Source organism: Lynx rufus, unplaced genomic scaffold (genome assembly GCF_022079265.1).
Source record: "Lynx rufus isolate CCGP_SWC_20201006 ecotype Redwood Valley unplaced genomic scaffold, mLynRuf1.p SCAF_10, whole genome shotgun sequence".
Classification (NCBI taxonomy): domain Eukaryota; kingdom Metazoa; phylum Chordata; class Mammalia; order Carnivora; family Felidae; genus Lynx; species Lynx rufus.
Window position 1 is genome coordinate 24,881,185 of NW_025814824.1, and position 16,254 is coordinate 24,897,438.

Here is a 16,254-nt window from a genome sequence, read left to right on the forward strand (position 1 = left end):
TTCTTCTATAGGGTCCGGTAACAGTCTTGGGCAGGCAAGAATTCCTTAAATACTAATATTATATTTTGCAGTATCTTAGGCTCTCATACCTCTCGATCTACAAGGCCAGGCTCCAATTTAACAGCCCCAGGAGGACAGTCTGATTCTGTGATCCTCTCAGCTACTCATGTTATTAAACTGGGCAGTGAAGCTTATAATGCCACATAGCCCCCAATCAAGTTAGTCTTCAATTTCTTTCATCCACACAGTGAACAACAATCTCATTTATGAAATCTTTGCTCTTGTTCCTTCTTACCCAGCCCCCTTAACTTCCATCTCCCATTTGCTCCAATCTAAAACCATACGAGATTCGGGTGCGTGATCCCCAGCTACTCACTTTCCCTTAACAATCTTCTCTTGCTTTGGTCATGACAGGACAGCAACAATAAATATTTGCATAGAGGGGCATGTGGGGGGCTCAGTTGGTTAAGCGTATTACTCTTGATCTTGGCTCAGGTCATGATATCACAGTTTGTGAGTTTGAGCCCCATGTCCGGCTCTGTGCTGACAATGCAGAGCCTGCTTGGCATTCTCTCTCTCTGTACCCCTCCCCTGCTTGTACTCTCTCTCTCCTCTCAAAATAAATCAATAAACTTACAAAATATCTGTAGAGAACATGTAGGCTCAAAAATTCATACTTGTCTGATAAAGTAAGGGATAAGTACCATTGCCAACTGATGTAAAATTTTGAAAAAAGACACAGTCTGGGACAATTGTGACAGCCAATAAATATACTATCTTTTATAGAGTTTAAAAAAATAAAGGTGAGAGGAGCCATAAGCTCTCCCAAATGAAAACTGCAACTCAAAGGTATTTTTATTGGGATTTGAGTTCTATGCATCTACTTGGGCTGGAATATGCTCCTGCAGGCTGGGCCTTTCTGAAGGAATTAACCCTTAATGTCCTAGTCATTCATGTATGTAACGAATTACCTGGTATCGTTCAAGAAAGTTGCAGAGAGGAGGTAGGTGCTCTCTTTGGAAGAACTGAGAAAAAGAGTTCTTCAGCTCATCTGTGTTCTGTGATGTCAGATGAGAAACCCCAGCTGAGAAAGTCCCTACTCAAGGTAAGTGTTAGTTTCCCAACCGTGGAGATGCCAGTAGGAGGCCATGTTCACGGACCCCTGTGTGAGGATATCACAGTCTCTGGTCAAGCATGGCTTATGGCACCTAATGGGTGCCAGCTCAACTCATTACATCTGACAAAGTCTCAAGAAAACAGAGTTTACTAGATTTATCCATTTTTATGTTTAAGTTAACAAAGACGGAGGACATCATCCAAGTGACCCATCATAGAGCACTTCCAGTTCTAAAGAATACTGACTTACTTCAGGTGACAACACACTACCATTTTTAAGTTTCTCGTCCACACTGTTTCTTCGTCTCTGTAGCTGATCCTTCTCTTTCTGGAGGGCCTGAACTTGTTCAGAAATCTTTATTTTCTCCTCAGCCGTGCTGCGTTGCAGCTCTACATTCTTTTCAGACAACTCTTGGTCCAACAAGTTCAGGCGAGTTGATATTTTCAAACTATCTATGTTTAAGACCTAAAAAGACACAATCAACCAAACACCCCAAAAACAGTTATTAGAAACCCAAACTGCATATAAATTAGGAAAAACAGAAAAAAGTTACTAACTGAATATATTTTGAGCTTCCACATTATTGTTTTCTCTTATGGAGTTTTTTGGGCTGGGGGGTTCATTTTTTAAAATCTTAAGTCGAATGCCTTTTTTTTTTTTTTTTTTAATGGAGATTCCAATGATGAATTTACTGCCAAGTATTGCTTGGCTATACCAGACTACAGAGTATTGGTTTTAAGAGGTAACATTTTTTGGGGGGCGCCTGGGTGGCTCAGTCGGTTAAGCGTCTGACTTCGGCTCAGGTCATGATATCACGGTCCGTGAGTTCGAGCCCCGCGTCGGGCTTTGTGCTGACAGCTCAGAGCCTGGAGCCTGTTTCAGATTCTGTGTCTCCCTCTCTCTATGACCCTCCCCCGTTCATGCTCTGTCTCTCTGTCTCAAAAATAAATAAACGTTAAAAAAAATTATTTTTAAAAAGAGGTAATATTTTTTTTTATTATTTTTTAAATTAAACTTTTCTTCCTTGGCCTGTTACACAGTTATATGATCTGTAACTATAAGTTCTCTATAGGTTGAGATTTGGTTTGTTGTTTAAACATATAATTTGTTTCTGCTCTTATTTCATTCTGGTCAGAAAATATGGCCAATTAGAGTAATGGAGATCTTCATTATGGCCTAACTTAAAAGAATTTTTTTTTAAGAAAATTTTTAAGGTGCACCTGAGTGGCTCATTCGGTTAAGTATCCAGCTCTTGATTTTGGCTCAGGTCAAGATCTCACAGTGAGTGTGAGCCTTGCGTCAGGCTCTATGCTGGTAGTGTGGAGCCTGCTTGGGATTCTCTCTCTCTTCCTCTCTCTCACAACTTCCTGGCCCATGTTCTCTCTCAAAATAAACAAACATTAAAAAAAGAAAATTCTTAAAATGGATTTTCATCTAAGTAATTACATGTATATATACCACAGGTTTAAAAGTTTTTAAAAAAGCAGTCTCCCTACCCCACCCTCTTACCTGAGTCCCACTCTCCAGAAACAACTATCTTCAACCTTTCTAGCTATTTCTGCTTGTGTTAATGTCCATGTTTCTAAATAACATAACCAATTTCAAATAGTGCCCATAGATGGACTATTATGGAAGACGAGCACTTGGCACTATTATGCCTCCTCTATTTCTCCTCCCTCTAGTCTCCCAGTATAAGGTGTATTACAGTTTTATGTTAAATCAATATTCAGTTCACATAGCTTTGTGAATATTATTCACAGCTCAAATGTCTCGTATAAAATTATCATTTCCCATAGGGTATGACTGCTGGTATGTTCTACTAATTCTTCTCCAATACAATTATACAGTTCCTCTCAATACTGGTTTTTTTCACTTGACCAAAACATAAATCAGGTCATCTTTTTGTTCTATTCTTTTTCTGGAAACATTTTGCCTGAAATCTCCATCCTCCTGCTCCAAACTGGACTAGTTATTCTGGAACTTCCTTTTAGTATTATCCCTGGAATTTCCATGTTGGATCACACTTTCAGTACCCCAAGTCTTCCTTTTTCATAGCTGATGCCCTCATTTTTGTGGAGCATATCCTCTAGTAGTTTCCTGAGAGATGATGTCAGAGATCATTCTTTTCACTTGAAAATGCCCTTATTCTGCCTTCATATTTGATTCAGAGTTAGGCTCAAAAGAAGTCTTGATTGGAAATAATTTTCCTTGTGAGTTGGAAGACTGCTGCAGGTCTTTTAGTGTCTACTGAAGAAGGTTGAGAAGTCCAATATCATTCTGATTGTTGAGATTTACAAGTGACTCATGTCTTCTATCTGGTAGTTTTCAGGATCTTTTTTTTTTTTTTCCTCAGTATACTTAAAACTTCACAGTGATAAGCTTTTGGCACTCATTTTGCAGGCCCTTGATGACCAATTTCTATCTAGAGTCTCACATCTTCAGTGCTGGGAAAATTTTTGTATTGTCTTTGATAGTCCCCTCTTCTGTTTTCCCTGTTATAGCTTTCTGAAATTCCATTTCTTGGACGTTGGACTTCTGGATTTATCTGCCAATTAAATTTTTTTCTCTTATTTTCTATTAATTTATTCTTTTATTTACTTTCTGGGATATTTTCTCAATGTTATCCTCCAACGCTTTAAATTTCCAACAGTTCTCGGGGTGCCTGGGTGGCTCAGTCAGTTGAGCATCTGACTCTTGATTTCGGCTCAGGTCATGATTCCAAGGTCATGGGATTGAGCCCTGTGTTGGGCTCCGTGATGAGTGTGGAGCGTGCTTAAGATTCTCTCTATCTCCCTCTCTGTCCCTCTCTCCCTCTCGCATGCTCTCTCTCTAGAATATAAAACATATGTTGAAAAAATTAAAAATAAAATGTTTAAATTTCTAGCAGTTCTCATTTTATGGATAGACTATATAATCTTTCAACACCTTGAGAATATTAAAGGTTTTTTGAAAGTTTTTTTCAGCTCCTTCCTCTATTTCTGATGTCTCTGAGCTTCTTTTTTTCTTTTGGACTCTGACTTTCATGTTAGTAGCATTCCTGACATGGATGTCACATTTAAGAGTTAGGTATGAAAATGCTGATAAGTTCTGTAGTAGGTATACTTTGTCACCATGGGATGTATCTGGGGTCTGGCCACTTAGTTGGGGGCCCCCAAAGGTGTTTTTAGGTCTTTCTTCATGGACTGTTTCAGAAAATCCAACAATGTCTTGTTTGGAAGTATAAATCTGGCTGTCAGCATTTTGGGATCCAAGTAGGTGTTGAAATGGCTATCTCAGGATTCCTACGTAGACTGACTTTTATTCATTACCTCTTTTGAGTATTCTGACTTACCGTGACCATCTGCTGTACCTGGTTCAAGCTTCAGAAAATAAACCATCTGGTCTTCAAAGTGAGAAAAGGGTGGTTTCCTGATGATGTCGTTTCCATCCTATGCCTCACTTCTGCCTTCTGAAAATCTTAGTCCCTTCATTTCAGAGTCTTTTTGTATTCTATGTGAATTCTATCTCATAAAGGTATCATTACTAAAAAAAAAAAAGTTTTTTTACATTTATTTATTTTTGAGAGACAGAGCACAAGTGGGGGAGGGGCAGAGAGAGAAGGAGACACAGAATCTGAAGCAGGCTCCAGGCTCTGAGCTATCACACAGAGCCTGACGCAGGGTTTGAACCCACAAACCATGAGATCATGACCTGAGCCGAAGTCAGATGCTCAACCAACTGAGCCACCCAGGCACTCCTCTCATAGAGGTATTATTAAAAAAAACAAAAACAAACAAACAAAATACTAGGGGTGCCTGGGTGACTTAGTTGGTTAAGGGTCTGACTTTGGCTCGCAGTCTGTGAGTTTGAGCCCCCACTGGGCTCTGTGCTGACAGCTCAGAGCCTGGTACCTGCTTTGGATTCTGTGTCTCCCTCTCTCTCTGCCCCTATCCCGCTCATGCTCTATCTCTCAAAAAAAAAAACAAAACAAACAAAAAAAAAAACAAACAAAAAACTCATGCTACAGCTCTCATTCATGTCCCTCTTAAGCTCTCAAGGCATTTGGATTCCAGCCTCTTCTGCTAAGTAAGTAACTACTTACCTATACCTTCCCATCTTACATTTTTTGGTAATCTTTAGTCTTCTGTATCTTTTTTTTTTTCCTTTATGGGCTTATAGCTTTTTTTTTGAGTAATAGCTTTATTGAGATCTAATTCACATACCGAACAATTCACCTAATTATTTATTTTTAAAGATTTTATTTTAAGTAATCTCTATACCCAATATGGGTCTTGAACTCCCAATCCTGAGACCAAGAGTTGCACACTCCACAGACTGAGCCAGCCAGGTGCCCCTAAGTCCCCGATTTAAGTGTATAATTCAATGGCTTTTAGTACTCTCACAGAGTTGTGCACCCATCACCACAATCAATTTTAGAACGTTTTCATTGTCCTCAAAAATAAAACCCCATGCCCCCTAGCAGTCATTCCACTCCCCATTCCCCACTCAGCCCTAAGCAACCATTAGTCTACTTTTTGTCTCTACAGACTTGCCTCATCTGCACATTGATATAAATTACATGTACATACAACATGGGTCTTTCATGACTGGTTTCTTTCCCTTAACACAATGTTTTTGGGGTTCATCCATGTGGTAGCATGTATCAGAACTTCATTCTTTTCTATAGCTGAGTAACATACCCTAGTACGGATATACCACTTTCTGTTTATCCCATTCATCGGCTAATGGGACATTTGAATTTTTTTCATTTTGAGGCTATTGTGATTAATGCTGTTATGCACATTCATGTACAAGCTTTTGTGTAGACATGTGCTTTCACTTCTCTTGGATATATACCTAGGAGTGGAGTGGCTGGGTGACATAGTAATGCTATGATTAACCTTTTGAAGAACTGTAAGATAGTTATCCAAGGCAACTGTACCATTTTACAATGCCACAAGCAGTGCATTAAAATTCCAATTTCTTCATATTGTCGCCAACACTTAGTATCTATTTTCCTGACTACAGCAATCCCAGTAAGTGTGAAGGAGTATCTCATCTATGTTTTGATTTGCATACCCCTGATGGCTACTGATGTTTCATATGTTTATTGGCCATTTGTATATCTTCTTTGAGAAATGTCTACTAGATCCTTCACCCATTTTTAATTGAATTGTCTTTTTATTACTGAGTTAAGACTTCTTTATATATTCTAGAGACAAGTCCTTTATCAAGTATATGATTTGCAAACATTTCTCCCCATTCTGTGGGTTGTCTTTTCAACACCAACTTTCTTGGTGTCCTTTGCATAACAAATGTTTTTAATTTTGATGAAGTCCAATTTATCTAATATTTCTTTTATTGCTTTTGCTTCAGGTATAGCAAAGAAACTATTGCTTAACCCAAGATCACAAGGATTTATACCTTTGTTTTTTTCTAAGGGTTTTATAGTTTTACCTCTTACACTTAGGTCTGCGACTTACTTTGAGTTGAAATCGTATATGGTATGAAAATAGGTTTTTTTATATCACATTCCATGTCCAAAATACATAGGATTGAACCTTATAAATATTTCTTAAAACACTGGAAAAAAAGGTAATCTATTCACACCTTTTGTTCAGAAAAGAACCCAGCAGTATAACATCACCAAGTTTCTCTTCTGTTTCATTAAAACAATCTTCAAAGAATCAATTTTGCTTTGCTCTGCTGTGGGTTTCATTTATTTGTACTCTCTACTTACCTCAGTATGTTCTTGCTTCCTAAATTTTACATCTTGTTCAAAGTAGAAAACTTCAATTTTTTCCCCCCTGTATCATGAAGTAAACTTATTTTAGGAGAAAGTTTTTTTTTGTTTGTTTTTTCCTCTTTTTTCTTTTGTGATATGGAACATATAGTAAAGGTCCCAGTTTATTTTCTTCTATTTACACATTGATATTTAAATGTGTTCATCTCTCTTGCTGTCATTTACATGTTTTGAGGGGTAGCTTTTCAAACTCGGCCCTGACAGGGGCATCTGGCTGACTCCACTGGAGGAGGGTGCAACCTGTGATCTCAGGGTAGTGAGTTTGAGCTCCATGCGATGTGTAGAGACTACTTAAAAATAATAATAAACTTAAAAAATAAAAAAATAAAAAATAAAAGTAAAAATAAAACTTGGCCCTTACAGCAAGCGTGAGCAAGCTACCTGATACAGCACCAACAACAAGCCTGGTTAGAGGGGCTGCCCCTATCCCTGGGTGCCAATAGCTATTCAACATGAATGGGGAAAGGAGGACAGAGCAGAGGTAAGTTCAGGTTTCCACACTTGTCTGCCTGTTGTATTGAGGTGGAAAGGCTAAGAACACACGACCATTATCTCAGATCTTACTGGTCTAGATGCAGCCTGAAAGGAAGGTCTACTAAAGAGGCAGGTCATTGATCCTTGCTGTTCAATTACTCAATGTATAGACTGTCCTCGGCCTGATGGGCAGAAAGTCCTCCTCAAGTGTGGGGCAAGCCAGCTTCATTTTCAGATGCTGTTATTGCTATAGTTGAAAATATACATAGCTACATCCAAAAAACGTATCCCCTGGTTCTTCTATTCCTTCCATAATCATTCCTTTTTCAAAACCTGAAATTGAGGCAAACCCCTTCATATAAATCACTTCTTTGGCTCATAAAACCCACGTTCTCCAGCAAAAGTTCTTGTAAAGGTCCCCAAGTCATTATAATTTGAAAACTGAACAAATCTTCATCACGTAAAATCTCTCTTTTACAGCAACCCTGCAAACCCCTAACTTTGGGTAGTAGTGATAGCTAGATCATTTTTTTTTAATATTTATTTATTTTTGAGAGAAAGGAAGAGACAGAGTGCGAGGAGGGGAGGGACAGAGACAGAGGGAGACACAGAATCTGAAGCAGGCTCCAGGTTCCGAGCTGTCAGCACAGAGCCTGATGTGGAGCTTAAACTCACAAATGGTGAGATCATGACCTGAGCTGAAGTAGGACGCTCAACCAACTGAGCCACCCAGGCACCCCAATAGCTAGATCATTTTTAAGTCTATTTTCCCAAATTACCAGTGTTCTCTATACAGCATCAAATGGTACAATGTATTTCTTAAATATCCACTAAAATTAATAACCGAGGTTGCAGGGAGAAAAGGAGAGTTACTGCTTAATGGTTATAGACTTTCTGTTTGGGGTAATAAAACATTTTGGAAATAGGGTTAACATTGTGAACGTAATTAATGCCACTGAATCACACACTTAAAAATGGTCAGAATGGCCAATTTTATGTTATGTCTATTTTACCATAATTTTTCAAATACCCAAAAATGTTAATAATAATATACTTGGCAGAACATTGAACCAATGAACATTGAACATCCGACTTCAAAATTGCAATAGATTTTAGTGGTGGTCATTAAATAAGCACTAATATGCAAAAATACATTGAAAACCAGAAGAATTTTCTTTTGGTTTCTAATTTCATAGTAGTATGCTTTACTTCTTAGAGAGAAAGGTAATCCTAGTTTATATGGCTTACACCCAGAATCCAAGAGCATAACAAATAGCATACCTGGCTAGATCTCAACTTCTTATTTTCCAGGTGGCTCTTCTCCTGTAACAGGGCCTCCTTCTTACAAACTATGGCCTCTCGTTTTTTTAAATCTTCTTCCAGCTCCTCCAATTCTTGGCGTTGGTTCAGGACTTTTTCTACTTCTTCATCTAACCATTTCTTTTGCTCATCCAATTTCTACATTAAAATTTCAAAGAAACGTTATTACATCATTTGTTTTTCTTCTGCCATAGGATGTATATTGTAATAATGTAATTTCAGATTGGCTAAAATACCTTAAATGAACATTTAAAAACTATTGGTGAGAATAACAAAACAGTGTTCCTGTCTAAAATCATTAGGAAGTGGTTCCAGTTAACATCTTGCTGTGTTTTATAGGGAATTAAGATGTATTCTCTGAACATGTTTGAGTCTGGGATTTTCTAAGTTGACAAAAGGACTGACAATTTTTCCATACATATATTAAGAGGTAATTTTGAGACCAGGCTGGGGGATCTTTTTCTCTTTCGTAGAGGAACATACCTCCATCACAGCACTTACACTGTTTGTTGCTCTACAGTCTGTCTCCTTGACTGACCGGACAGACTGTCTTTTCTAACTCTCTATCCCCAATGCCTGCTATACTTCCTGGCCCATGACCGGCCTTCAATAAAATGTTATATGAATGACTGAATGAATGCCTGATCCAACTAACTAATCAACGAAGTAAGTAAATGAATACACGGTGGAAGACACATATAATAGGGCATGGAAATCCACTCTGCACTGTAGCCCGTTAACATCAATTATAAGATAAAATGAGCTGGAAGGAGTTCCAAAACAAGTATCTTAGTATTCTCTCAAATCGAGGATACCCAGAAAGAAAAAAATATGAATGGAATATGACTGTCTAAGATCAGTTCTACCAAGCGCCCATCCACACTGCAGACATGGTAATGAAGCAATGCCATATAAACAACAAATAATAGGGAAACAAATCATTCAGTACTATTTTCCAGTTCTTCTCCAATTGATGAAAATGGTGCTTAGAAATCTATATTTAAAAAATGAGATGGGGTGTCCGGGTGGCTCAGTCTGTTAAGTGTCTAACTCTTGATCTTTGACCCAGGTCATGATCTCATGGTTTGTGAGACTGAGCCCTGTCGGGCTGTGTGCTGACAACACAGAGCCTGCTTGGGGTTCTCTCTCTCCCTCTCTGCCCCTCCCCCGCTTGTGCTCTCTCTCAAAATAAATAAACATTAAAAAAAACACAAAACAATGAGATAGTGAATATGCATGAGGAAAAGAGAGTGAAGTGGCCAAAGCAAAGTAGATCCAGTGCTATGCAGTCCTCCATCCAGACCTAGATAGCATGGCCCTACAAGCACTATCGCATCCAAATAATATTGAAGTAATATTGAAGCCTATAACAGTAGCTCTACAGTTTATAAGAAACAGGAAGGATATCCCAGAACAACTACAGAGACACTTTTGTTTCGTTATATCCAGCTCTACCTTAGAAACTCCATACAGGAGAACCTATGAAGTCTAGCAATTAGCTAAAACATATTCTATGAACATTCCTTGACTTGGAGTGGGGTTTGAAAAATTAATAACAGATCTTTTGTAAGGTCCATTCCAATAGGAGGGAAACCTGAAAAATTATGATTGTTGCTAATAAATGCTGTGTACAGCTAACTCCCAGGTACCATGTCAGCAAAAATGGAGTGAGGGACTGAAATGGCTCTAAGAAATGTCAGTACTGGCCTCACAGAGTAAGAAATATTTTGGCAGTGCTTTGAAGAATGGGTAGGGGTGCACATAATACAGGTTTTTTAGGGTAATAATAAATGAGTGGATTTTTCTGCATTTGATATAATAAAGGTTATGATTTATACAATTCACTGTACCTTAGTAAGTTTTCTGAAAATTTCTTGATTTGTCTTTTCTCCTTTAATAGCAAAGGTTCCTATCACACAGTTCCTATCACACAATTCAAAAAATACTTCCTTATAAAGGAGCTTCATAACAAATCAATATCCTATTCTAAGCTCTTTGGATACCCATATTGATTACTTTATAATCTTGTTCTTATTTAGGGTCAAATTCTGGAAAGTGGGTTTTTCTTTTGCAGTGTTTAAAAACATGAAGTTTTGTTTTTGTTTTATTAATATTTTTAACCCAATATAGTGCAAGCTGTGGAAATCTTTTTATTGTTGTATTCATTTAAAATTTAGATCCTTAGTATTTTGAAAAACAGGTCTCACTGCTCTGTGCGTTCCTACCTCTCCTACTCTCTGCCCTTTCTGCCCAGAAATGTTATTACCAAGCAGCACAGAATGTCAGAGTGATAGCGCTTAACCAATGTCTAAAACATACTAGGTAAAATAAATAACTCGGAATACATTCATGTCCTCAATTTTACATTAAAATACATAAAATTTAAGAAAGAGCAAATAAATTTTTCAGAAGGTGATGTATTTAGCATTTGAGTGTAATTAGGTTTAATTGCAGTATTTTTAAGATTTTTAGAATTGCCATTTTGAATTTACATAAAAATACAATTTTGTTTCCTTGAACTTTGAGTTAGTTTACAGATATCACTTTTTAAATGCGGCACTAAAACAGGGTACTTGGGTGGCTTAGTTGGTTAAGCATCCGACCCTGCGGTTTTGGCTCAGGTTGTGATCTCCCAGTTCATGAATTCGAGCCCCACATGGAACTCTGTGCTGATAGTGTGGAGTATGCTTGTGATTCCCTATCTCCCTCTCTCTCTCCCTTCCCCACTCACTCTTTCTCAAAAATATATAAACATTTAAAAAAATTAATGTGGCACTAAAACAATAACTTTTAATACATCATATATGGTGCATATATAATTTGGTTATGTTTGAATGGAGGGCTCTGATTTTTAGAAATGTATTGTTTCCATGGGAATAAATACAATCCAGTGAACATGGATTTCATGTTTACATTCTACAACATTCAAATAAATGCATTTTTTTTATGTTTATTTTTGAGGGGGGGGGAGGGAGAGAGAGGGGGAAACACAGAATCCAAAGCAGGCTCCAGGCTCTGAGCTGTCAACACGGAGCCTGATGTGGGGCTCGAACTCACTGACCACGAGATCATGACCTGAGCCAAAGCCCGATGCCCAACCAACTGAGCCACCCAGATGCCCCCAAATAAATGCATTCTACTGAAAAAAGAATACAAGCACATTTCTGGATGAGAGAGTAATTTTTTTAATGTTTACTTTGTTTTTGAGAGAAAGATGCAAGTGGCAGAGGGGCAGAGAGAGAGGGAGAGAGAGAGAATCCCAAGCTGTACTGACAGCAGTGAGTCTGACGCGGGCTCAAATCACAAACTGTGAGATCATGGCCTGAGCCAAAGTTGGATGCTCAGGTGCCCGAGAGTAATTTTTTAATAACAGAAAAGCTTTGGGAGAAATATTAGAAAATTTGTAGTCAAGTGGTAAAGTCTAGCGTTTGAAGATTTTATTCAGACTACACCACTTTTTACCTCCATTTAAACAACCATGAAAGCAAAGAGAAAGCAGGAAACACTAAACAGAATCGACAAACCTGGAATTGGTCTATACTTCCAAACGAACCTTTTCTCTTTTTCATCTTAAATGCATCAAGGTCCTCGGTTTCCAGTGTCAGAGAGTCTTCCTGTTCTGTTTTTGACTTTAGTTCCTGTAGAGAACAGAAATTAAAAACACCTTATTGCTTTTACTTCCTGGCTATCATTAAATATTTATGCAGATAATCATTTTCTTCACATTTACTTTCTTCCTTGTAAAAAGAAAGAAAACGCGTAGATGAAGGTTGGGGCTACTGGAGAGGAAAATAATGTTAGCCTCTCATTGAAGCAATAAAATCTCACAGCAAATCAAGGTTTACTAACATCACTTGGTTTTTTTTCATTGTTTGCCAGTGTTAAAAATCAGCACAGCAGGTTAAGAGTCTGAAAATTACAAATGTGCTTTTCTCTTCTGCCTTTCTGAGCTCATGACCTTTTAGTTAGTCTCTCCAAGGCACCCATCTGCCATGGGGATACTAGAAGTTATAACAGTAGAAATATGAAAAGTAATATTCAGTTTCTGTCATTCAGAAATAGGATTTTGTGCATGAGAACAGCCTTTCAAGATAGATGATGGGGGGTGCTTGGCAGGCTGAGTCAGTATAGCATGCAGCTCTTGATCTCGGGGTCATGAGTTCAAGCCCCACGATGGGTGTAGAGATTGCTTAAATAAATAAACTTTAAAAAAAAAAGATATGGCTCCTGGGCGACTCAGTCAGTTAAGTGTCCGACTCTTGATTTCCGCTTGGGTCGTGATCTCATGGTTCATGAGACTGAGCCCCGCATCTGGCTGTGCTGACATCACAGAGCCTGCTTGGGACTCTCTCTCTGACTCTCTCTCAGCCCTTCCCCTACTCGTGCTCTCTCTCAAAATAAATAAATAAAATTTTTAAAAAAGATAGATCATGGTCCTTTATTTTCCATCCACATTTTAAGAAGCCTCAGGAGTTCTCCTGGGTTTAGAGATGATGCCTCTGTCCACCACTACCTTAGCAGGAATAAGGAAGGAGGCCACGAACCAAAGTGGGCTGGTCTGCATTACTATTGCTTATTGGTCCATGATGGATAAAACTACAGAAATTGAAAGTGTTTAGAAACCTTTATAAAATTGGACAGAATAATTTTATGTCTGTTGAATATTAATAGTTACAATAAATAATTAAAAGATTGACTTTTATTGTATATTTTAATTTTTTATTTCATTTTCATTTTAATACTAAAATGGGCTTGACAAGCTAATAATAAAATGAAAACTGCACCTTCTCCACAGGTAATTTCAGAAGTACTGATATAAAGGAAGTAAAAGGAAACTCTATCATGTTCTAGCCCTGGGAATGGCAGAAAGAAAGAAAGAGATGGCAAGAAAGATGTGTGTTCCAGTTTTCCTCCCTCCGAATTTTGGCCCAGAAAGGGGGTGATAAGTAAGGTATATCACTGGGGGCAGAGGGGCAACACGCAGACGGTAGTGCAGAGGACCCACCCACAGGGGGCTGCCCAGCCTCGCTGAAAGAGCAGAAAAGTTCGATCAGGGAAAGAGGGATGAAAGGTGTCTGGGTGGCTCAGCGGTTAAGCATCAGACTCTCGATTTTGGCTCAGGTTATGATTTCACAGTTCATGAGTTCGAGCCCCACGTCGGGCTCTATACTGACAGTGTGGGACCTGCTTGGGATTCTCTGTCTCCCTCTCTCTCTGCCCCTCCCCTGCTCATGCTCTCTCTCAAAAATAAACATTTATTTAAAAGAAGAAGAAGAAAGAAAAAGAAGAAAAAACGGAAAGAGACTTATCATATAGACTCCTTGGCATCAAGTGATGTGGATCCTGACAACCAATGACTGTTTCCCCACGATAACTGACCCCAAAAGTGAAGAAGAGGACAGGCCACTGGGCTAGCAAGATAGATGGGTACCTAGTAGCTTCAATGGGGATTCATAATGCCAGAGGAGGTGAGATGAAGCCAAAGCACCTCCATGCTCTAAACTGAAAGTGAGACCAGACTACAAGTTTATGCCAACTTGGGGCTTCATCACTGGGACCCAGCAAAGAAAAGCAGACAAGAGAGAGCACATTCCAGCCAGTCACACCCAAGGACCAACTGAAATTCAGGTGATCCTTTTCTCTTCAACTCCATATGATGCAATAAAAGCTGTATACCTGACCATCGCATACACTGGACTGAATATTCTTATTCAAGAAAGCTGAGAGTTACTTACAGGAAATGGTTAAATTACCAGAGTAAGGTTTGAACAGATTGGACATTTAGTTTGTTCCTAGGCTTCCAGCAATTATCGTGATGTGGATTGGGCAGGGTGAGAGGGGTGGTGGTGTCATAAAGAACACAGGTCTGCTGTAGACTAAATAAAAGAAATTTTCTCTGCTCACCTGCATTGTATTACAAGTGAATATGACCCTGTTATATTTACCCATTAATTTTTTCATGCTTCCTAGCCTCTTGTCCGTAGTTATAACTTTGTCCCCGTCATAGTCGCAGCAACGCCAAGATGCTGAAATAAAGGCACCTTATAGTTGCTTGGAGCAGACTCTCTGCCCTTCGTCTTCTTGTGAGTGTACTATAGTAGGTGTCATCCTCTCTACATGTTACTCTAGACGTTATTGCCATTCTCTTACGACATAATCCCTGTTATAATATTAAAGTAACTGTTCACCAGGTATGATGCCAGGCTTTTCATATCTATTTAATTGTCCCATTTAATCCTCACGATAATCTTCTGAGACAGGGACTATTAAAAACTCCATTTGATAGCTGGAGAAAATTGGTGTTTAGAGAGGTAAAAAGCTCAAGATCACACTATGACCCACAGTTTCAAGGGTTCCCACACTTTTTCTTACAGCCTATGCACGGACTTCAGTTAAGAACTGGTACTCCAAGGAGAACCTACACAGACGTCGTGGTATTCTCCGGAAATGGTTTAGTCAAAGGGAGAATGAAGAAATAGGCATGTTGGAAAGTTAGCCCCAAACAGAAGACTGTGAGCAGCTTTTCTGTTTTTGCATGAAATAGTGGAAACTTTAATATATCTCTGGAATAGACTTTTTCCTTTTTCTGAAATACTCGTTCTCCCTTTACATAGGGTCGTTTCCCTAGAATGAGAGATATGGCTAGAAGAAACAAAACTGCCCTAGATGAAAATGTAAAAAGTTTAAGTTACAGGCAGATTTGCATTCCAGAAAACTATGTATGCACTCTGACCAAAAGAGTTTTCTCTTTTCCCAAAATAGAGACTTAGTGCTATGTCTTGTTGGTTTAAACCATGATCTAAGAGAGCTGAGAAGCTGAGACCCAAAGATCATGTGACTGACAGGCAGACCTAATCCTCACATTGGAGGAAGGACCATAAGAAAGAGACTAGGTTGTTGGTAGTAGAAATGAGAATTGAATAGGTTAAAGATATTCAGAAGATATAATCTATATAGGACTTAGTGGTTCCTTCTTAGGAAGAAGACAGAGTCAAGGATGATTGCTAGCTTACCTATTTGAATGGATTGAAATGTTAGGTAAAGCACATGGAAAACTATGTATTTTCCCCTATGAAGGGAGCAGGGAGGGGAATTGTGGTGAGGTAAGTAAGGAAGATCATGAATTTAATCTATAAGACAACCTAATGAGGATGTCAATGGTTGGATATAGGAATCCAGAGCTCCAAGTACAAATCTGGGGTTAAGGATTAAATTTGAAAGCTATCAGAGTTAAATTGTAGCCATGGAAAAAGATGAGGTCATCAAAGATAGAAGACAGAAGAGGCATAAGCCTAGAGGTTTGGTCTAGGTTTGGTCATCCTGATCATGCAGGATGAACTAGCAAAGACAGAGATTAAGCAGTCAGAGGAAAAAAACAAGAATATAATTTCACAAAGGCAAAGGGGAAAATATTTCAGGAAGGAAGGAGTGGTGAACTATGCTGGATGCAGCTGAGGTTTTAAGGACTTTAGTGACCGAGAAAGCACTAGTGAATTTCTCAAAAGCTTGAAGTAGATGGTAGAGACAGGAACCAGACACCAAACTGGAGAGGATGAGAGAA

General features: G+C 38.6%; 1 protein-coding gene across 1 annotated transcript in view; it reads right to left on the reverse strand.

Moving 5' to 3' along the window:
* Positions 1–16,254, reverse strand: part of KIF27 (kinesin family member 27) — a 91,151-nt gene that overhangs the window by 14,535 nt on the left and 60,362 nt on the right. Inside the window, exons 11-13 of the mRNA XM_047102838.1 lie at positions 12,218–12,331; positions 8,655–8,831; positions 1,367–1,582 (exon numbers count right to left, since the gene is read on the reverse strand). Coding sequence (XP_046958794.1) covers positions 1,367–1,582; positions 8,655–8,831; positions 12,218–12,331 — 507 coding nt within the window. The remainder of the gene's footprint in view (positions 1–1,366; positions 1,583–8,654; positions 8,832–12,217; positions 12,332–16,254) is intronic.